General features: G+C 52.5%; 1 protein-coding gene across 1 annotated transcript in view; it reads right to left on the bottom strand.

Moving 5' to 3' along the window:
• The window catches only part of hfm1 (helicase for meiosis 1), a 367,785-nt gene that overhangs the window by 27,098 nt on the left and 317,174 nt on the right, over positions 1–23,513 (bottom strand). The window contains exon 27 of the mRNA XM_072512843.1: positions 21,463–21,548. Within this exon, the coding sequence (XP_072368944.1) occupies positions 21,463–21,548 (86 nt within the window). The remainder of the gene's footprint in view (positions 1–21,462; positions 21,549–23,513) is intronic.

The raw sequence follows: 23,513 nt of genomic DNA, 5'->3' as shown, positions 1-23,513 counted from the left end.
TGTGCCGTGGGGGCACTCTTTCCCTTCCGCCTCCGCCACGGCCTCCACCATGGCGGAGGCGGAAGAGACTCTCCCCACTGCGCATGCGCGGGAAACTGACAGCGGCCGCTGACGCTCCCGCGCATGCGCCGCATTTCCGCGCCAGCTGGCGGGGAAACAAACGCCATTTCCGCCAGCTGGCGGGGCGGAAATCCCTCCGGCGTCGGCCTAGCCCCTCAATGTTGGGGCTAGGCCGCCAAAGATGCGGAGCATTCCGCACCTTTGGGCCGGCGCGATGCCCGTCTGATTGGCGCCGGCTTTGGCGCCAGTCGGCGGACATCCCGCCGTTGGGGGAGAATTTCGCCCAAGGTTTCTAGCTAATGTAAATAAGCTAACATATTTTTTTCAGGGAGTAACTACCTTAATCAAGAGGGACATCATGGCAGGAAATCTCAGACCCATGATATGCTCCTCCTGCACAATATGGGAAATGAGGGACACTTCTAGCAACCATGTGTGCAGAAGGTGTGTCCAAATGAAGCTTCTAGCTAACCGGATTTTGGAGCTGTAGTTGCGGGTGGACTCACTGTGGAGTATCTGCGTTGCTGATGAAATTGTGGATAGCACATTTAGCGAGATGGTCACACCGCAGGTGAGGGTTGCACAGGCAGAAAGGGAATGGGTGATCATCAGGAACAGTAAAAGGGAGGTAGTGGAGGAGTCCCCTGTGGTCCTCCTGCTCTCAAATAGATGTACCGTTTTGAATATTATTGGAGGGTAGGGGGGGTGAGGGAGTGGGGGGGAGGGGAGGGGGGGGCATGGCCTCTCAGGGAAAAGTATAGCAGCCAAGTTCACGGCACTGTGGGTGGCTCTGCTGCTCCGACGGGTAGGAGGAAAACGGGTGGCAGAGCTATAATGATACGGGGTTCAACACTTAGGGGCACAGGCAGGCACTTCTGTGGCCGCAAACATGAATCAAGGATGGTATGTTGTCTCCCTGGTGCCAGGGTCCAGGATGTCAAGGAGCAGCTGCTGCAGGGAATTCTGGGGAGGGAAGGTGACCAGCCAGTGGTCATGGTGCTCATTGATACCAATGACATAGGTAAAATAAGGGATGAGGACCTCCAAGCAGAGAACAGGAAGTCAGGAGATAAACTAAAATGCAGAACCTCAAATGTGGTAATCTCAAGATTACTCCCAGTTCTACACACTAGAGAGTGCAGGAATAGGAGGATAGATCAGATGAATGTGTGGCACTGGGACCGGTTCTGGAGAAGGTGGGACCTGTACAAACCGGTCAGGTTGCACCCAGGCAGAGCTGTGGATCAATGTCCTTGCAGGAGCTTTTGCTAGTTCTGTTGGGGAGTATTTGAACTAGTGTTGCAGGGGGATGAGAGTAGGATGAGAGGTCAAATTCAGTTCAGGAAAATGGAGCTAGAAGATGTGATGTAGAAGATGTAGTGATAGACTTGAAAGGACAGGAAAAGCAAAGTTTGAAAAATGTCCAGCAAGGGAAGTTGGTGAGGTTATACTGTTTATACATCAATGCAAGGAGTATTACAAGCAAGGCAGATGAGTTAAGGTCACAGGTAGACACATGGCAGCAGGATGGGGAGGTACATGTACATTTGGGTGCCGGAGAAAAAATTACAGTAGTTATGTCCAATACAGAGAGGGCAATACGGGAATGGATCTGGTGTTGGTGTTGTTACTTGCTTCTCCCGGATGGTTTCCACTCCCGTTGTCGTTGCACGTTCACCTCCGCTTCGGCCGTTCATACCATCTTTCGCCTGTATTTTCCTTGCTGTCTGTTACTGTATTTGCCAAGTTTGTTGTCGTTTCCCGTGCTCTCCTTCAGGCTTTCATTCCCTCGCCTCCCCCCCCACTCTCTGGTTCCCCTCTATTATTCCCTGTCTCCTCCCTCTTCCCCCCCTCCCCCTTCCTCTTCTCCTGTGGTTAGCCTTTCTTTTCTCTTAGGTGTAGCTGTGCACCGCCCCCCCCCCCCCCCCCCCCCCGGGGTCTATCCCTCCCTCTCAGGCATTTGCTACTTTCCCCTGATTCTTGGCTACTTGGCTATTCTTCTGCTTGTTCGTTGGCCACAAACAGGTCCCGGCACAATTGGGTGAATGGCTCCCATGTTCTGTGGAAGCCGTTGTCTGACCCTCGGATGGCGAATTTGATTTTCTCCATTTGGAGAGATTCTGAGAGGTCGGACAGCCAGTCTGCAGCTTTGGGTGATGCTGCTGACCTCCAGCCGAACAGTATTCTACGGCGGGTGATCAGGGAGGCAAAGGCAAGGGCGTCCGCCCTCCTCCCCAGGAATAGGTTTGGCTGGTCTGACACCCCGAAGACCGCCACGTTCGGGCATGGCTCCACCCTCATCCCCACCACTTTGGACATTGCCTCAAAGAAGGCTGTCCAATACCCAGCAAGTCTGGGGCAAGAACAAAACATGTGGGCGTGGTTGGCCGGGCCTCCTTGGCACCGTTCACATCTATCCTCCACCTCCGGGAAGAACTTGCTCATTCGAGTTCTTGTTAAGTGGGCTCTATGTACCACTTTTAGTTGCGTCAGGTTGAGCCTTGCGCATGTGGAGGTGGAGTTGACCCTATGCAGTGCTTTGCTCCATAGTCCCCACCCTATTTCAATCCCCAGGTCATCCTCCCATTTCTTTCTTGTTGCGTCCACTACGGTGTCGGCCCTTTCAACCAGTCGTTCGTACATGTTGCTACAGTTCACTTTATCTAGGATGCTTGCGTCCAGTAATTCTTCCAGCAATGTCTGTCATGGCGGTTGTGGGTACGTCCTTGTCTCCTTTCGTAGGAAGCTTTTGAGTTGCAGGTACCTTAGCTCGTTCCCCCTGGCTAGCTGGAATTTCTCCGTCAGTTCATCCAGTGTTGCGATCCTGCCGTCCGTATATAGGTCCCTAAGTGTCCCTATAGTGTCCCTCCGTCCTGTCCCCAGTTTTTGAAGGTGGCGTCAGTCAGTGCTGGTGTGAACCAATGGTTGTTGCAGATGGGAGCTTTGTCCGACGTTTTGGTCAGGCCAAATTGCTGCCGTAGTTAGTTCCAGGACTGGAGGGTGGCTATCACCACCGTGCTGCTGGAGTATTTTTTGGGTGGGGATGGGAGTACCGCCATGGCAAGGGATCGGAGGGAGGTCCCCTTGCAGGAGGCCTCCTCCACGCGCACCCACTTGGCTTCTGGCTCCTTCATCCATCCCCTTATTCACTCAGCTGTCGCCGCCCAGTGGTAGAATTGTAGGTTTGGGAGGGCTAGCCCCCCACTGGATTTTGTTTTTTTGTAGGACCTTCTTTGGGATCCTAGCATTCTTTCCCCCCCATACGAACGCCATGATTAGTTTGTCTAGTGCTTTGAAAAAGGCCTTTGGGATGTGGATCGGGATAGATCTAAGCAGGAAGAGGTACCTGGGCAGTACGTTCATTTTGATCGTCTGGACTCTCCCCGCGAGGGAGAGTGGGAGTGTGATCCATCTTTGCAGGTCCTTTTTTACTTCCTCTGTCAGACTGATGAAGTTCCATTTGTGGATCCCTTTCCAGTCATGGGCTATTTGGATCCCCAGGTAGCGGAATTTCTGTCGGGCTTGTTTAAACGGCAGTCCCATTAGTGCTGCCCCCCCCCCCTACTTATGGGTGTACCGGGAAGATCTCGCTTTTGCTCATGTTGAGTTTGTAGCCCGAGATGGCGCCAAACTCTTTCAGGAGCGCGATGATTCCGCCCATACTGCTTTGTGGGTCCGAAATGTAGAGGAGCAGGTCATCTGCATAGAGTGAGACTCTGTGCTCTCTGCCGCCCCTTCGGATCCCCCTCCAGCTTTTAGCTGCTCTGACAGCAATTGCTAACGGCTCGGTCGCTAGAATGAACAGCAGCGGGAACAGTGGGCATCTTTGTCTGGTGCCACTGTGCAGTTGGAAGTATCGGGAGTTTGTGTTTTTGTCCGTACGCTCGCCATGGGAGCGTTGTATAGGAGCTTTACCCAGGAGGTGAACCCTGTACAAGCCCAAACCACTCCAGTACCTCTATGAGGTACTTCCATTCGACCCTGTCGAAGGCCTTTTCTGCGTCCAGGGAGACGATCATCTCTGGTATTCTCATCCCGGATGGGGTCATTATCACGTTCAGCAGGCGCCTGATATTCGAGGTTAGCTGACTACCTTTGACAAAGCGCGTCTGGTCCTCTGCGACCACCTCTGGTACGCAGTCTTCTAGCCTTTTGGCTAGGATTTTGGCCAGTATTTTGGCATTTGCGTTTAGCAGTGAGATGGGTCTGGAAGAACCACATTCCGTTGGGTCCTTATTTTTCTTAGGTATCAGCGAGATTGAGGCCTGTGCTAGCGTAGGTGGCAGTGTGCCCCTAGCTACCGAGTCTGTGAACATCTCCCGCAGGTGCGGGGCCAGTGCTATCGCAACTTTTTTATAGAAGTCCGCCGGGACCCCGTCCGGTCCCGGCGCCTTCCCCGCCTGCATGGAGCTAATGCTGTACATGATCTCTCCAAGTGCTAGTGGTGCATCCAGGCCCCGTTTTCGACCCTCCCCCACGACTAGTGTGTCCAGTCCATCAAGGAACCTTTTCATCCCGGACTCTTCTGTTGGGGGCTCTGAGGTGTACAGCTCTTGGTAGAAGGCCTTGAAGGTTTTGTTGAGCTTTTCTGGTTCTGTTTCTAATGTGCCTCTGGAATCCCTGATTTGTGCAATTTCTCAGCTGGTGTGCCAACAGGCGGCTGGCTTTATCTCCGTGTTTGTATAGGGTCCCCCGTGCCTGGCGGAGTTGGTGCAGTGCTTTCCTAGCGGAGAGCAGATCGAAGTTCCTTTGTAGCTCTTTCCTCTCTGCCTGGAGCTCTATGGTCGGGCCTCGTAATATTTACGGTCTACCTCCAGTATGGAGTCGACCAGCTGCTGCCTAGCCTCCCTTTCTTCCCTATCTCTTCGCGCTTTGAAAGCGATAATTTCCCCTCTTACTATGGCCTTCAGCGCTTCCCAGAACGTGGAGGGTGAGACCTCCCCGTTTTGTTTGTTCTCCGTGTACTCTGCTATGGCCTGCGATATCTTTTTGTTGAAGGCCTTGTCAGCTAGTAGGGCAGTGCGCAACCTCCATGTGGGGTGTTGTGCCCTGCCAGTCTGTAGCCTCACGTCCATGTAATGTGGAGCATGGTCGGATATTACAATTGCGGAGTGTGGTAGTATGTATTGGGGGTCATGGGGGACTGGAAGCCCTAATGTCATTGGCTGACAGATCCCGGGTCCTGGTTGGCCGTTGACCTCAAGCTCCGCCCTGAAGGCGGAGTATAAGAAGCCGGAGTCTTCCCCCGCAGGCCAGTTTACTATCGAGCTGCTGGGGAACAGACACGCTTAATAAAGCCTCATCGACTTCACTCTATTCGTCTCATGGAGTCTTTGTGCGCTACAATTTATTAAGCGTGCCTAAAAAGGACTATGGAGCTCAGGATCATTCCGGAATGCCTGAGGATCAGCCCCCACGCAGTGAACGCGGCAGCAGCCTTCAAGCACTGGCAGACTTGCTTCGAGGCCTACCTCAGAACGACCACCGGCCGAGTCTCAGAAGACCAAAAACTGCAGGTCCTGCACTCGAGGGTGAGCACGGAGATTTTCTCCCTCATCGAAGGCTCGGACGATTTCCAGACGGCGTTCGCAGCACTGAAAAGTCTCTATGTCCGCCCTGTTAACCAAATCTACGCTCGCTACCAGCTCGCGACGAGACGGCAAGCTCCCGGAGAATCGATGGACGAGTTCTACGCCGCGCTGCTGATTTTGGGACGAGCCTGCAGCTGCCCGTCGGTAAACGCAAACGAACACACGGACATGTTAATGCGCGATGCTTTTGTGGCAGGTATACAATCCTCCCAAATCCGCCAAAGACTTCTAGAAAAAGAGTCGCTAGGACTCTCAGAGGCACGGGCCTTAGCAGCCTCCCTAGACGTGGCCGCGCGTAATACCCACGCCTACGGCCCCGACCGCGCGGCAACCCATTGGGCCCCATACGTACCCGTCGCGGCAAACCCCCTACCCCCCCCCGGACACCCCACAGGCTTGCGCGGTCCAAACGCCGAGTCGCACCGGGGGCGCCCGCTGTTATTTCTGCGGCCAGGCGAAACACCCCCGACAGCGCTGCCCGGCCCGCGCAGCTATCTGCAAAAGCTGCGGGAAAAAGGGCCATTATGCGGTTGTGTGCCAGTCCCGCGAGGTCGCCGCCGTCCCGGGAGCACAGGGAGCCCTGCAAGCAGTTTACACGCCCCAACCCCCCCCAGCACGCCATGTACGACCCGCAGGCGCAGCCGCTCTGGGTCCCGACCACCGCGGTCCCGGGAGAACTGGGAGCCCTGCACGCCGCCTACGCTCCCCAACCCCCCTCCCCGCAGCCCATGCATGACCCGCTGCCGGCGCTACTGCTTTGGGTCCCGGCCAACACTCTCCACGGAGAGGAGGGAGTTTTCCGCGTCCCTAACGCCACCCTAACCCCCACCCCGCGCCCCACGCCTGACCCGCCGGCGCCACCTACTTGGGCCCCGACCACCGCTGTCCCCGGCGAGGGAGCTCCGCACGGTCCCAGCGCTCGCGGCCCCACGCCTGACCCGCCGGCGCCGCCGACTTGGGCCCCGACCACCGCTGTCCCCGGTGAGGGAGCTCCGCGCGGTCCTAGCGCTCGCGGTCCTAGCGCTCGCGGTGAGGGAGCTCCGCGCGGTCCTAGCGCTCGCGGTCCTAGCGCTCCCCAGCCCCCCCAGCGCACCATGTGCGACCCGCAGACGCCGCCATTTTGGGTCCCGACCACCATGAGGGGAGGAGGGGCGCCGATGTGTGTGACCCGCAGACGCCGCCATTTTGGGTCCCGACCACCACGAGGGGAGGAGGGGCGCCGCCATCTTGGACCGCCCCAGACCTGTACGACGCATGGGGGCGGCCATTTTGTCCACCCCCGCCGCCATCTTGCGACCCCCCAGCCACGTGCGATGTATGGGGTGGCCATTTTGTTCATCCCCGACGCCATCTTGGACGGCAACAACGGACCCCACTCCACTACTACAACCACGGCTCGCTTCGATTACGCTTGATCAGGCTCGGCCCCGGACACTCCAGACGACGACGACAACGGTCCTAATAAACGGCCACGAGACGCCATGCCTAGTCGACTCCGGGAGCACGGAAAGCTTTATACACCCCGACACGGTAAGACGCTGTTCCTTGACCAGCTATCCCAGCGCACAAAAGATTTGCCTAGCTGCAGGATCCCACTCCGTACAGATCCAGGGATTCTGCATAGTTACCCTTACGGTACAGGGGAGGGAGTTCAAAAACTACAAACTTAACGTCCTTCCCCAACTCTGTGCCCCCACCTTGCTGGGATTAGATTTCCAATGTAATCTACAGAGCCTTACGTTCAAATTCGGCGGCCCCATACCCCCACTCACTATCTGCGGCCTCGCAACCCTCAAAGTGCAACCCCCGTCCTTGTTGCGAACCTCACCCCGGATTGCAAACCCGTCGCCACTAGGAGCAGACGGTACAGCGCCCAGGACCGGACCTTCATTCGGTCCGAAGTCCAGCGGCTACTAAAGGAGGACATAATCCAGGCCAGCAATAGTCCCTGGAGAGCGCAGGTGGTAGTAGTGAAGACAGGGGAGAAACTAAGGATGGTCATTGACTACAGCCAGACCATCAACAGGTACACACAACTAGACGCGTACCCTCTCCCCCGCATATCCGACATGGTCAATCGGATTGCCCAATATAAAATCTTCTCCACCGTGGACCTCAGGTCCGCCTACCATCAGCTCCCCATCCGCCCAAGTGACCGCAAGTACACAGCCTTCGAGGCAGACGGGCGATTATACCATTTCCTACGGGTCCCTTTTGGCGTCACAAACGGGGTCTCGGTCTTCCAACGGGAGATGGACCGAATGGTTGATCAACATGGGTTGCGGGCCACGTTCCCGTATCTCGACAATGTAACCATCTGCGGCCACGATGTCAACCTCCAGAAATTCCTCCAGACCGCCAAAGCCTTGAACCTCACGTACAACAAGGACAAGTGCGTTTTTAGCACCGACCGGCTAGCCATTCTGGGCTACATAGTACGCAATGGGATAATAGGCCCCGACCCCGAACGTATGCGCGCACTCATGGAATTTCCCCTCCCGCACTGCCCAAAAGCCCTGAAACGCTGCTTGGGGTTCTTTTCGTACTACGCCCAGTGGGTCCCCCAGTACGCAGACAAGGCCCACCCCCTAATACAGACCACGACCTTCCCTCTGTCGACAGAGGCTTGCCAGGCCTTCAGCTGCATCAAAGCGGATATCGCAAAGGCCACGATGCGCGCCATCGACGAGTCCCTCCCCTTCCAGGTCGAGAGCGACGCCTCCGACGTAGCTCTAGCGGCCACCCTTAACCAAGCGGGTAGACCCGTGGCCTTTTTCTCCCGAACCCTCCACGCCTCAGAAATCCGCCACTCCTCAGTGGAAAAGGAAGCCCAAGCCATAGTGGAAGCTGTGCGACATTGGAGGCATTACCTGGCCGGCAGGAGATTCACTCTCCTCACTGACCAACGGTCGGTAGCTTTCATGTTCGATAATGCACAGCGGGGCAAAATTAAAAATGACAAGATCTTAAGGTGGAGGATCGAGCTCTCCACCTTCAACTATGAGATCTTGTACCGTCCCGGAAAGCTGAACGAGCCGTCCGATGCCCTATCCCGCGGCACATGTGCCAACGCACAAATTAACCGCCTCCAAACCCTCCACGAGGACCTCTGCCACCCGGGGCAGATACATGACCGGGGCCACAGTCATTAAAGCCCTGAACAGCATCTCCACACTGTTCGGTTACCCCGCATACGTCCACAGCGACAGGGGGTCCTCTTTCATGAGTGACGAGCTGCGCCAGTTCCTGCTCAGCAAGGGCATAGCCTCAAGCAGGACGACCAGCTACAACCCCCGGGGGAACGGGCAAGTAGAAAGGGAGAACGGCACGGTCTGGAAGGCCGTCCTACTGGCCCTACGGTCCAGGGATCTCCCAGTTTCACGGTGGCAGGAGGTCCTCCCGGACGCTCTCCATTCCATCCGGTCGTTATTATGTACGAGCACTAATCAAACGCCACACGAGCGTCTCCTTGTCTTCCCTAGGAGGTCCTCCTCTGGAACGTCGCTGCCGACCTGGCTGGCGGCCCCAGGACCCATCCTGCTCCGAAAGCATGTGCGGGCACATAAGGCGGACCCGTTGGTCGAAAGGGTTCACCTCCTCCACGCAAACCCCCAGTACGCCAACGTGGCGTACCCCGACGGCCGACAGGACACGGTCTCCCTGCGGGATCTGGCGCCCGCCGGCAACACGCACACCCCCCCGACACCATCAACCCAACCCCCGCCCTTCCTGCCACCACCGCACCCCGCGACCGCCCCCTTCCCAGGAGGATCGGTCCCCCTCCCTTTTGCACCGACAGCTGAAACCGTACGGCTCCTGGAGGCGACAACACTGGTACAAGCACCACCACCACCGCCGGGGCCGAGGCGATCGACACGGATGACCAGACCGCCCGACCGACTCGTGGCGTCGATGTAACACAAATATGGACTGTTCACAAGAACATTTTGCTTTTCTTCCTATACCCTCTGTAAATAGTTGCAACAGGACGAAATTGTCCAATACTGTATTGCCATGTGAATGTTTTATCCTCCCAGGACCAGCCCTGTAAACCCTTACCACCATACGAAGCATCACCCCGCCGGGTTCATTTTTGACAAGGGGTGAATGTGGTAGTATGTATTGGGGGTCATGTGGGACTGGAAGCCCTAATGTCATTGGCTGACAGATCCCGGGTCCTGGTTGGCCGTTGACCTCAAGCTCCGCCCTGAAGGCGGAGTATAAGAAGCCGGAGTCTTCCCCCGCAGGCCAGTTTACTATCGAGCTGCTGGGGAACAGACACGCTTAATAAAGCCTCATCGACTTCACTCTATTCGTCGCATGGAGTCTTTGTGCGCTACACGGAGTATTCCACCTTGTCTAGCCCCGGAAGCACCGTTTCCCACACCATAAAGAAGTCAATTCTGGTGTATACGTTGTGTACTGGGGAGAAGGAGTACTCCTTCTCCCTGGGTGGGTGAACCTCCAGGGTCCACCGCTCCCATCTGTTCCATAAAGCGACAGAATTCCTTTGCCGTGTTTGAGGTTTTCCCCGTTTTGGAGCTTGATCTGTTAGTCATTAGATCCTGTACACAGTTGAAGTCCCGTCCCCCCCCCCCCCCCCATGATTAGTCGGTGCATCACTATGTCGGGGATTTTTACCATGGTCTTTTTGATGAAGCTCGTGTCGTCCCAGTTGGGTGCGTACATGTTAACTAGTACTACCGGTTCCCCATCCAGGGCCCTGCTGACCACGACGTATTGTCCCCCTGGGTCCGTAACCGTCTTTGCCGCCCTAAACATCATCCTCTTGCTGATCAGTATTGCCACCCCCTGGCTCTGGTCCCATAGCAGGAATGGTAGGTCTACCCCACCCAGCCCTTTCTTACCCGCAGTCGGTCCTGTTCTCTCAGGTGTGTCTCTTGGAGGAAGTCTACGTCGGCTTTCATGTTTCTTAGGTGGGTGAGGACTCTGCATCTTTTCACTGGGCAGTTGAGTCCCCTTACATTCCAGGTGACTATCCTGGTGGGGGGCTGCTGTCTCCCCGTTTCTGTGGGATTAACCATTCTTACCTTTTTGTATGCGCTCCTGCACTCTGGGGTTTCCCTTTGTTAGGGGGCCGTCCAGGATGGCCGCTATCACTGCTCTCCCCATGTTGTCGGGTCCCTGCGCGCCGGGGTTTCCCTTTGTCCAGGGGGTACCTAACATGGCCACCAATATTGCGCCCGCCACGTGGATCTGGTCCTGCACTCCGGGGTCTCCCTTTGTCCAGGGGGCACCCAACAGGTGTTGCCTCACCCCCCCCCCCCCATCGGCGTGCTGTTGCCCCTTGCCAGGGGCCCTTATTTCTACCCTTGCTGTCGGTTTTCCAGCCGGTGTTCCTCGACAAACTTGTTTGCTTCTGCGGGGGCTGTGAAGAAGTACTCTTTGTTCTGGTATGTGACATAGAGTTTCGTTGGGTACAGCATATCAAAACGCACGTTGCTCTTGTGAAGAGCTGCTTTCGCTCTATTAAATTCGGCCCGTCTCCTGGCTAGGCCTGCCCCAATGTCTTCATAAATGTCTTCATGATCAGGGGGTTGGATAGGGTGGACAGTGAGAGCCTTCTCCCGTGGATGGAAATGGCTGGCACGAGGGGACATAACTTTAAACTGAGGGGTAATAAATATAGGACAGAGGTCAGAGGTAGGTTCTTTACGCAAAGAGTAGTGAGGCCGTGGAATGCCCTACCTGCTACAGTCGTGAACTCGCCAACATTGAGGGCATTTAAAAGTTTATTGGATAAACATAGGATGATAATGCCATAGTGTAGGTTAGATGGCTTTTGTTTCGGTGCAACATCGTGGGCCGAAGGGCCTGTACTGCGCTGTATTGTTCTATGTTCTATAAACTCTAATGATGTGTCCTTCCCATTTGCAGGTTGTGTTTTGTCTGGCCCAGCACAGGATTGTTTCCCTGTCTTGGTACCGGTGCAGTTTAGCTATAACTGCTCTCGGTTGATTGCTGGCCTTGGGTTTCGGGCGCAGCGACCGGTGTGCTCTGTCCATTTCTGGTGGGTTGGGGAAAGTTTTCCTCCCCACTAAGTTGCCCAGCATCTCGGCCACGTAATACGTGGGATTTCTGCCCTCGATCCCCTCTGGAGGCCCACAATCCTTACATTTTGCCCTCTCGAGCGGTTTTCCTGATTGTCCGCTCTGCCCTTCAGGTTCCCCTGTGTTGTGACTAGTTTCGCAACCTCCTTCTCCAGGGCCGTGATCCGGTCGCTCTTGTCAGTCGCGGCCTTTTCCAGCTCCTTAATGGTCGTCTCTTGGGCTCCCAGTTTCTTCTCTGCTCTGCCTAGGGCGAGCTGCATCTCCGCCAGATCCTTGGCCACTGCTGCCTTCACCGTGGCCTCCATGTCTGCTCTAACCTCTGCCTTGTTTTCTTACTGGTGTTCCCTCAGCACCTCGGCAAAGGATGCCTTCCAGTTCCCCCCTGGTACAGGGGGGAAAATGCTCCTGTCTGTCCAGTTCTTTTTGTTGCGGCAAACTCCACCCTATCCAATCTCTACTTGTAGCTACATTTTTCTAGCCCTGGCAACATTTTTCTAAACCTCCTCTGCACTCTCTCCAGAGCAATTACGTCCTTCCTCCCCCCCCCCGCCCCCCCCCCCCCCCCCCCGATCCTGGCCTGCTGCTGCCTTCTTTTTTCTATTCCATCTATCTTTCTACGAGGTATTCGACGAACGGTTGCCACCGCCTGGTGAACCCTTGAGCCGACCCCCTTAGGACGAACTTAATCCGCTCCAGCTTTATAAACCCTGCCATATCATTTATCCAGGTCTCCACCCCCGGGGGCTTGGCTTCTTTCCACATTAGCAATATCCTACGCCGGGCTACTAGGGACGCAAAGGCCAAAACATCGGCCTCTCTCGCCTCCTGCACTCCCGGCTCTTGTGCTACCCCAAATATAGCCAACCCCCAGCTTGGTTCGACCCGGACCCCTACTACTTTTGAAAGCACCTTTGTCACCCCCATCCAAAACCCCTGTAGTGCCGGGCATGACCAAAACATATGGGTATGATTCGCTGGGCTTCTCGAGCACCTCGCACACCTATCCTCCACCCCAAAAAATTTACTGAGCCGTGCTCCAGTCATATGCGCCCTGTGTAATACCTTAAACTGAATCAGGCTGAGCCTGGCACACGAGGACGACGAGTTTACCCTGCTTAGGGCATCTGCCCACAGACCCTCCTCGATCTCCTCCCCCAGCTCTTCTTCCCATTTCCCTTTTAGTTCATCTACCATAGTCTTCCCTTCGTCCCTCATTTCCCTATATATCTGACACCTTACCATCCCCCACCCATGTCTTTGAGATCACTCTGTCCTGCACCTCTTGTGTCGGGAGCTGCAGGAATTCCCTCACCTGTTGCCTCGCAAAAGCCCTCAGTTGCATATACCTGAATGCATTCCCTTGGGGCAACCCATATTTCTCGGTCAGCGCTCCCAGACTCGCGAACTTCCCATCCACAAACAGATCTTTCAGTTGTGTTATTCCTGCTCTTTGCCACATTCCATATCCCCCATCCATTCCCCCCGGGGCAAACCTATGGTTGTTTCTTATCGGGGACCCCCCCAAGGCTCCAGTCTTTCCCCTATGCCGTCTCCACTGTCCCCAAATCTTCAGTGTAGCCACCACCACCGGGCTTGTGGTGTAGTTCCTCGGTGAGAACGGCAATGGGGCTGTCACCATAGCCTGTAGGCTAGTCCCCCTACAGGACGCCCTCTCTAATCTCTTCCACGCCGCTCCCTCCTCCTCTCCCATCCACTTACTCACCATTGAAATATTAGCGGCCCAATAATACTCACTTAGGCTCGGTAGTGCCAGCCCCCCCCTATCCCTGCTACGCTGTAAGAATCCCTTCCTCACTCTCGGGGTCTTCCCGGCCCACACAAAACCCATGATGCTCTTTTCAATCCTTTTAAAAAAAGCCTTCGTGATCACCACCGGGAGGCACTGAAACACAAAGAGGAATCTCGGGAGGACCACCATCTTAACCGCCTGCACCCTCCCTGCCAGTGACAGGGATACCATATCCCATCTCTTGAAATCCTCCTCCATTTGTTCCACCAACCGCGTTAAATTTAACCGATGCAATGTGCCCCAATTCTTGGCTATCTGGATCCCCAGGTAACGAAAGTCCCTTGTTACCTTCCTCAACGGTAGGTCCTCTATTTCTCTACTCTGCTCCCCTGGATGCACCACAAACAACTCACTTTTCCCCATGTTCAACTTATACCCTGAAAAATCCCCAAGTATCCGCATTATTTCTGGCATCCCCTCCGCCGGGTCTGCCACATATAGTAACAAATCGTCCGCATACAAAGATACCCGGTGTTCTTCTCCTCCTCTAAGTACTCCCCTCCACTTCTTGGAACCCCTCAACGCTATCGCCAGGGGCTCAATCGCCAGTGCAAACAATAATGGGGACAGAGGGCATCCCTGCCTTGTCCCTCTATGGAGCCAAAAATATGCAGATCCCCGTCCATTCGTGACCATGCTCGCCATCGGGGCCCTATACAACAGCTGCACCCATCTAACATACCCCTCTCCAAAACCAAATCTCCTCAACACCTCCCACAAATAGTCCCACTCCACTCTATCAAATGCTTTCTCGGCATCCATCGCCACTACTATCTCCGTTTCCCCCTCTGGTGGGGGCATCATCATTACCCCTAACAGCCTCCGTATATTCGTGTTCAGCTGTCTCCCCTTCACAAACCCAGTTTGGTCCTCGTGTACCACCCCCGGGACACATTCCTCTATTCTCATTGCCATTACCTTGGCCAGGATCTTGGCATCTACATTTAGGAGGGAAATAGGTCTATAGGACCCGCATTGTAGCGGGTCCTTTTCCTTCTTTAAGAGAAGCGATATCGTTGCTTCAGACATAGTCGGGGGCAGTTGTCCCCTTTCCTTTGCCTCATTAAAGGTCCTCGTCAATACCGGGGCGAGCAAGTCCACATATTTTCTATAGAATTCGACTGGGAATCCATCCGGTCCCGGGGCCTTTCCCGCCTGCATGCTCCTAATTCCTTTCACCACTTCTTCTACCTCGATCTGTGCTCCCAGTCCCACCCTTTCCTGCTCTTCCACCTTGGGAAATTCCAGCCGATCCAAAAAGCCCATCATTCTCTCCCTCCCATCCGGGGGTTGAGCTTCATATAATTTTTTATAAAATGTCTTGAACACTCCATTCACTCTCTCCGCTCCCCGCTCCATCTCTCCTTCCTCATCCCTCACTCCCCCTATTTCCCTCGCTGCTCCCCTTTTCCTCAATTGGTGTGCCAGCAACCTGCTCACCTTCTCCCCATATTCGTACTGTACACCCTGTGCCTTCCTCCATTGTGCCTCTGCAGTGCCCGTAGTCAGCAAGTCAAATTCTACATGTAGCCTTTGCCTTTCCCTGTACAGTCCCTCCTCCGGTGCTTCCGCATATTGTCTGTCCACCCTCAAAAGTTCTTGCAGCAACCGCTCCCGTTCCTTACTCTCCTGCTTCCCTTTATGTACCCTTATTGATATCAGCTCCCCTCTAACCACCGCCTTCAGCGCCTCCCAGACCACTCCCACCTGGACCTCCCCATTATCATTGAGTTCCAAGTACTTTTCAAAGCACCCCCTCACCCTTAGACACACCCCCTCATCTGCCATTAGTCCCATGTCCATTCTCCAGGGTGGGCGCCCTCCTGTTTCCTCCCCTATCTCCAAGTCTACCCAGTGTGGAGCCTGATCCGAAATGGCTATAGCCGTATACTCCGTTCCCCTCACCTTCGGGATCAACGCCCTTCCCAGCACAAAAAAGTCTATTCGCGAGTAGACTTTATGGACATAGGAGAAAAACGAGAACTCCTTACTCCTAGGTCTGCTAAATCTCCACGGGTCTACACCTCCCATCTGCTCCATAAAATCTTTAAGTACCTTGGCTGCTGCCGGCCTCCTTCCAGTCCTGGACTTCGACCTATCCAGCCCTGGTTCCAACACCGTATTAAAATCTCCCCCCATTATCAGCTTTCCCATCTCTAGGTCCAGAATGCATCCCAGCATCCGCCTCATAAAATTGGCATCATCCCAGTTCGGGGCATATACGTTTACCAAAACCACCGTCTCCCCCTGTAGTTTGCCACTCACCATCACGTATCTGCCCCCGTTATCCGCCACTATAGTCTTTGCCTCGAACATTACCCGCTTCCCCACTAATATAGCCACCCCCCTGTTTTTCGCATCTAGCCCCGAATGGAACACCTGCCCCACCCATCCTTTGCGTAGCCTAACCTGGTCTATCAGTTTCAGGTGCGTTTCCTGTAACATAACCACATCTGCCTTAAGTTTCTTAAGGTGTGCGAGTACCGTGCCTTCTTTATCGGCCCGTTCAGCCCTCTCACGTTCCACGTGATCAGCCGGGTTGGGGGGCTTCCTACCCCCCCCTTGTCGATTAGCCATCCCCTTTTTCCAGCTCCTCACCCGGTTCCCACGCAGCTGTATCTCCCCCAGGCGGTGCCCCCCCCGCCCATCCCCTCCCATACCAGCTCCCCCCTCTCCCCAGCAGCAGCAACCCAGTAATTCCCCCCTCCCACCCCCCCCCCCGCTAGATCCCCCGCTAGCGTAATTACTCCCCCCACGTTGCTCCCAGAAGTCAGCAAACTCTGGCCGACCTCGGCTTCCCCCCGTGACCTCGGCTCGCACCGTGCGACGCCCCCTCCTTCCTGCTTCTCTATTCCCGCCCTGATTATCATAGCGCGGGAACCAAGCCCGCGCTTCTCCCTTGGCCCCGCCCAATGGCCAACGCCCCATCTCCTCCACCTCCCCTCCTCCCTCCATCACCACCTGTGTAAGAGAGAAAAGTTACCACATCGCAGGATTAGTACATAAAACTCCTCTTTCCCCCCTTTTTAACCTCCCTCTTCGCCCCCCACATTCGCCCCACCACTTTGTTCAAACGTTCTTTTTAATAACCCGCTCATTCCAGTTTTTCTTCCACAATAAAAGTCCACGCTTCATCCGCCGTCTCAAAGTAGTGGTGCCTCCCTCGATATGTGACCCACAGTCTTGCCGGTTGCAGCATTCCAAATTTTATCTTCTTTTTATGAAGCGCCGCCTTGGCCCGATTAAAGCTCGTCCTCCTTCTCGCCACCTCCGCACTCCAGTCTTGATAAACGCGGATCACCGCGTTCTCCCATTTACTGCTCCGAGTTTTCTTTGCCCATCTAAGGACCATTTCTCTATCCTTAAAACGGAGGAATCTCACCACTATGGCTCTGGGAATTTCTCCTGCTCTCGGTCCTCGCGCCATCACTCGGTATGCTCCCTCCACCTCCAACGGACCCGCCGGGGCCTCCGCTCCCATTAACGAGTGCAGCATCGTGCTCACATATGCCCCGACGTCCGCTCCCTCCGCACCTTCAGGAAGACCAAGAATCCTCAAGTTGTTCCTCCTTGCGTTGTTCTCCAGTGCCTCCAACCTTTCCACACATCGTTTCTGATGTGCCTCCTGCGTCTCCGTCTTCACCACCAGGCCCTGTATATCGTCCTCATTCTCGGCTGCCTTTGCCTTCACGACCCGAAGCTCCCGCTCCTGGGTCTTTTGTTCCTCCTTTAGCCCTTCGATCGCCTGTAGTATCGGGGCCAACAGCTCTTTCTTCATTTCCTTTTTGAGCTCTTCCACACAGCATTTCAAGAACTCTTGTTGTTCAGGGCCCCATGTTAAACTGCCACCTTCCGACGCCATCTTGGTTTTTGCTTGCCTTCCTTGCCGCTGTTCTAAAGGATCCACTGCAATCCGGCCACTTTCTCCTCCTTTTTTCATCCGTATCCAGGGGGGATTCCCTTCTGGTTTACCGCACAGTGTTTTTAGCCGTCAAAATTGCCGTTGGGGCTCCTATCAAGAGCCCAAAAGTCCGTTTCACCGGGAGCTGCCGAAACATGCGACTCAGCTGGTCATCGCCGCACCCGGAACAACCCGAAACTCTTTTAAAAAGTACGTGGATCTGCACCTTAAGTGCTGTCAGCTACAGGGCTATGGATCAGGTGCAGGAATGTGGGATTAGAAAGGGCACCTGGGTGTCCTTGAGCTGGTATGGACAAGATGGGCCAAATGGCCTCCTTCTGTGCTGTAACTTTTCTATGGTTCTATGACAGTACCATTTCCTCAGAAACAAGGTAATGGAATTCTTCCAATCAGCCTTGCAGTCCGAGGGAGAATGCTGTCATCCCTTCTATGATTCTCGCAACTCTGCCTTTGCAGTTCCAGCAGTTCTGGAAGGACGGCTCAGGAACACCTCAGGGACCATGGGCTCAGCAGATCCTAGCCTCCGCCATCCCTCCAAGTGCCGAATCCCTGGGACGTCCCAGCCTCCGCCTGCTGTGGATCATCAATTGTAAGGTGCTCACCAGTGTGTGACCCAGAAGCCTGCCTACTAGGTTATCCCACCAAGGTGTGAGCATCTGCATTGGTGGAGGGTGCGGGTGACAGATATGATGCTTCTTCAATGGTAGTGTCCGAGAAGTCCCCCTCTTAGCTGCTCGTGTCCGTGGTCCCAAGGGGCACGAGGATGGTCCTAGCTTCTCGACTGCAAGGGAAGGGAGATGGCATTAATACACCACACGGGAATAAATGATGTGATAATGTTTACTCCAGTGAGGCCTGAGGAATGACTGTGTATCCTGTGGGTTTTCACTTTTGTCTGCAGCTCCCATTTTGCTCTCTGCACAAACGTGCGGTCTTGCTCCACCCCAGCCAGCTCAGGGTCTCTTCCCTCAAAGGGATGAGGAATCTGAGCTTGCGCATGACTCCAAGTGGCTGTGTCCGCTCACCCCTGTTATGCTCGAGTTTTTCCTGTGGTGAGACAGAGGGGGAGAGTGTAGGTGGGAGTCCTGCCTGTTTAGATGGTTATGAGATGTGAAATGTGTGGGACTGGAGTGGGTGCAGGGATGTGAGAAGCAGAGTAGATCCTGGGGGAAGAACATGGGAATTGAGCGGGCTGAGGGGAAGGAAGAGGGTCTCGCAACAAGTATTGGCAACCCATGAGGTGGCTGGGTAAGAGATCACATTGGAGATGCAAGGGGTGTGTGAGGGGTGTGCAGCGAGAGGTTTACCAGGGCTGCGCGAAGGTCATTTATCTTCTTGCGACACTGTTGCCCTGTCTTTTTATGCAGTGAGCTAGCACTGACGATGGCTCCCACGGCCTCTCAGACGGGGGTGGTAACCTTGTGGAGGGACGTCGACAGGAACATGGGTATAGGAGGTCCTGCTGTTGCTGTATGCCATCAAGTAGTCTGGTGAGGGCTCCCTTGGAGAATCTAGGTGCAGGCTTCCTGGCTGTCAACCCCGATTGGATCTGGAACAAATGCTGGGGTGGCGTTTAAACGGCACTGATTGTAGTGATTAAGTTGTCCCAGGGTGAGCGAATCAGCAGGAAGCTGCCATGAGCGCGGCCTGATTCACATGGAGAAAAAAACTTTTGGGAGAGGTTCAATTTCCATGAGATTTCCCACTGTGGAGTTGCACTGTTTTCCCACCAGAACTGGCACTTTGCCAATTTTTGGTAAGATTCCGCCCAATAGATTACTATTACTACAGACCAATGCAGTTAGATATTACATTTATAATTTCCATGACATAGGGATTTGTTATTGCTTCACTGGGATTATATGAGAGAAAAGGGGGTAATTACAACTGCTAGTGAGCAGAATTCTGATTATACACATGCATCAACATACACAACAGGAGAAAAAGGTGTAAAACTACTCCTGAAATATTCATTTTATAAAATATTTTAAGACATAAATAAAAATGTTGATTGAAGGGAAAACATTTAATGCAATTTTTATCGAACTTCAACCTTGTTTGTTCATTGAAGGTCAGTGGGGTGGGGTGTGGCATAACTTGCCTATCAAACAACCCATTGCAATTTACAGAATTCAAATGTTTTAAAAAAACTTACAATGCAAAATTAGACATTTGTTTAGGACAATGAAACAACTGTTGTACAAGAATGTGGCAGTTGTAAGAACAGAAGAAATAGGAACAGGAGTAGGTCATTGATGTGTTGGGTGTTCTGGATCACATACAGGTCACCAACACTTGAAGTAGTGCAACACTATTTTATTAAAAGATTGACTATTTAAACGTACTTGAACTGTGGGTAAATATGATACCAGCTTTAACTAAAGACCTTTGCCTTGTCCTAACCAGTTGATGCACTCAGCACATGGTGAATGTCTGTGTTGCAGGCTGTGAGCTCTGTGCTCCTAGCTAGCTGCTACTCGAATGAGCAGGAACTCTGATGCCCCCTGTCCTTATAGTGCATGTACTCTCACTGGTGATTGGCTGTGGTGTTGTGTATATTGATTGGTCCCACTGTGTGTCCATCAGTGTGTGTCTGCACCATGATATACTGGTGTATATTATGACAGTCATTTCAGCAACTTGAGGCAATCCTGCCATTCATAAGATCATTTAGGCATTTGGTAGTACAGAACTCGAGTTTGCTGAAAGAAAAGACATGCTATTGAAACATTCTGGGATGGATTCTCTGTCGGCGGGATCCTCCGTTTCGCCGGCAGCGCACTCACGCCCGAATTGGATACCCCCATTGGCCAACTGTCGGGACGGAGAATCCTGCTGCCGGCAGGGGCGCGTCGCACCAGAAAACGGGTGTGTCGGGAAGGAGGATCCCGCCCTCTGTCTGTCTTGCAGTCATCGGAATAGCTATGCAAGACAACCCATGGTAAAGGGAACAACAATTTAGAGTTTTACAGCACAGAAAGAGGTCCTTCGGCCCATTGTATCTATTTGTACTGCATGAGAAGAAAGTGCTGATTGGTTGGCAAGTGGACTCTGATTGTTTGAGGCGTTGCCATGGAGAATGCAGTAGAGAACAGTTAACTGCCACGCAGTTGTATTAAATTCAAACTATGCAGGTTGACTTTGATTGATCAAGGCATTGTCATGGGGAATGAACCAGAGAATGGCCTTCCCCTAAGTTTTTGTTTGGATGGAAAAGGTGTAATGCATGGGCATGTTCTTTGGCCTGCAAAGGTCAGGGCCCTTTGTGTAAATATACGTGACTTGCTAGAAGCCACATATATGTACATATATATCTTGCGTAGCTGTCCTGATGAGTGGAAGACGAAAAGTTTTGATTGCATGGCTCTCTTTTCAGCAAGGTTATGGCTGATCGTAATATTGCCTTATCACCACTTTCCTGTCTGCCCTCCATAATTTTTGACTCCCTTGTCAATCAAAAATCAGCCTAACTCAGCCTTGAATATATTCAATGATCCAGTCTCCACTGCTCACTGGAAACACTAACAGCCCTCTGAGAGTTGAGAAATTCCTCACCCAGAGGCTATGGGTTCTGATCCCATGCAAGAAAGCTGAATTCAGGTAATATGGTAATTTGTGGACCTGTACTGGAAAAGGAAAAAGGGAAATGAGGCAAGCTGTTGGCCGAAAACAACCTAACTGATTCTTTAACATCGTGCAGGTAAAGAGAATTGTCACTCCTACCTGTTCTGCCCTACACATGCTTCCAGTCCACACCAACCACACTATATATGATCTCAGAGCAACTAGGAATGGATATTAAATGTGGCCTTGCCAATACTGCCACATCTCACAAACAGGATTTTATGATGTCTCGTGAAACTTAAGTAATAAAGCAATATCCGAGACACAGAGTGGTCACGAACACAGGAGAAAGAGAGACAAAGATAAGAGATGCACAGGACAATCTGTGAGAAATGTCAGCGAGATCTACTAGTAAATATAAAGAATTGATGGAAAAATGGATACCAGCTCCAATTCTCTTGCATTTGTGTCTTCTATCTTCTGGAATGTAGTGAGACCTGCATTTACCATAGCACTGGACAGAGTAGGTCCTGTGAACAGAGTAATAATGGGAATTACATTGTGCATCTCATTGACAAAATACTTTAGAAATGTTTCAGACTAATTTTATATGGAAGCTGGCAACCATTCCACTAAGGGGTACGTTCTTCAAAACTTTGAACAGGACTGAGTATAAGGAAAGGACAGTACGTACAGAAAATGAATTCAAGTTTTACATTTTTATTATTAAAAAACATGAGGGCAGCACGGTGACGCAGCGGTTAGCATTGCTGCCTCAGGGCGCCGAGATCCCAGGTTCGATCCCGGCTCTGGGTCACTGTCCATGTGGAGTTTCACCCCCATAACCCAATGATGTGCAGGCAAGGTGGATTAGCTACGCTAAATTGGCCCTTAATTGGAAAAAATGAATTGGGTACTCTAAATTTATTTTAAAAAATGAAACATTTTGAATGCTTGTTGCTCTTGGGTTACTTGAAGCATCGATATGTGTTCGTTGACTGTTACCTACACTGTGCTGCTTTCTTACAATAGTCTCCCAAGGAAATTGTTCATGTAATATGGTGGGTGAGAGTTAGATTACTGAGGGAATATGAAGCTAAGGGAGCGCTGGTGGTATTTGTGGTCTACCTTGCAGTTTCACACAGCGAACTTCTAAAGTCAGAAGAAATCAGTTGTTTGTTTACAGTATGTCCATCTTGAGAATCGAGTGTGAAATAGGGTAGTCCTGAGTCCTGAATGTGACGCTGAAATGATCTACTATCTACTTGAATTGCTTTTCTCAAGTTCTTTCTTCTCCCTATTTTTTATATCTGTTGTTTAGGTTCTTCAGTGTTTTTCTGTTACTTCCTTTCAGTGACTAATATTCTCTCCATATTTTTGCCACTTGTTAAAAATGCCTGTTATCTTTTCTTTCTATATTTTTCTGTTCATTACTCTCTCCACTGTGTATCTTAATGCATTTCTTTCTCTCCGCATATATTTCTCAGCACTTGCAACAGCCAATTACTGCCGTATCGGCCTACTCTCTCAATCATCAGCAAAGTGATGACAGGTGTCATTGACAGTGCTATCAAACAGCACCCACTCATCAATGACCTGCTCACAGATGTTTAGTTTTGCCTCCAAGCTTCACTAGTCTTGATCCAGACATGGACAATATCGCTAAATTTCAGAGGTGAGGTGAGAGTGATTACCTGTACATCGTGGCAGCTCAGGAACAGAAGTGGGCAATCACAATGTTGGGGGTTTATTACAGGCCCACCAACTGCCAGTGAGAGATAGAGGAGCAGATAGGTAGAGAGATTTTGGAAAGGAGTAAAAGTCACAGGGTTGTTGTGGTTGGGGATTTTAATTTCCCCTATATTGACTGGGACTCACTGCGAGGGACTTGGATGAGGCAGAGTTTGTAAGGTATATCCAGGAAGGCTTTTTGATGCAATATGTAGATAGCCCAACTTGGGAAGGGGCAGTACTGGATCTAGTATTGAGGAATGAGCCTGGACAGGTAGTTGAGGTTTCAGTAGGGGAACATTTTGGGAGTAGTGACCCCAATTCCGTAGGTTTTAGGGTACTTTTGGAGAGGAATGAGGGTAACCCTTGTGTTAAGGTGCTAAACTGGAGAAAGGCAAATTACGATAATTAGACAGGAATTGAAGAATTTGGATTGGGTGTGGCTGTTGGAGGGTAAATCAACATCGGACATGTGGGAGTCTTTAAGCGACAGTTGATTAGGATTCAGGAAAGTCACGTTCCTGAGAGAACAAAGGATAAGTATGGGAAGTTTAGGGAGACTTGGATAACGAAGGATATTGTGAACCTTGTCAAAAAGAATAATAATAATAATCTTTTTATTGTCACAAGTAGGCTTACATTAACACTGTAATGAAGTTACTGTGAACAGCCCCTAGTCGCCACATTCCGGTGCCTGTTCGGGTACACGGAGGGAGAATTCAGAATTCTCAGCTGGTACGGGAATTGAACCTGCACTGCTGGCC

This window comes from Scyliorhinus torazame, chromosome 7 (genome assembly GCF_047496885.1).
Source record: "Scyliorhinus torazame isolate Kashiwa2021f chromosome 7, sScyTor2.1, whole genome shotgun sequence".
Taxonomy (NCBI): domain Eukaryota; kingdom Metazoa; phylum Chordata; class Chondrichthyes; order Carcharhiniformes; family Scyliorhinidae; genus Scyliorhinus; species Scyliorhinus torazame.
The sequence above is the reverse complement of the archived record's forward strand: the minus strand, read 5'-3'. Positions and strand labels throughout refer to the sequence as shown.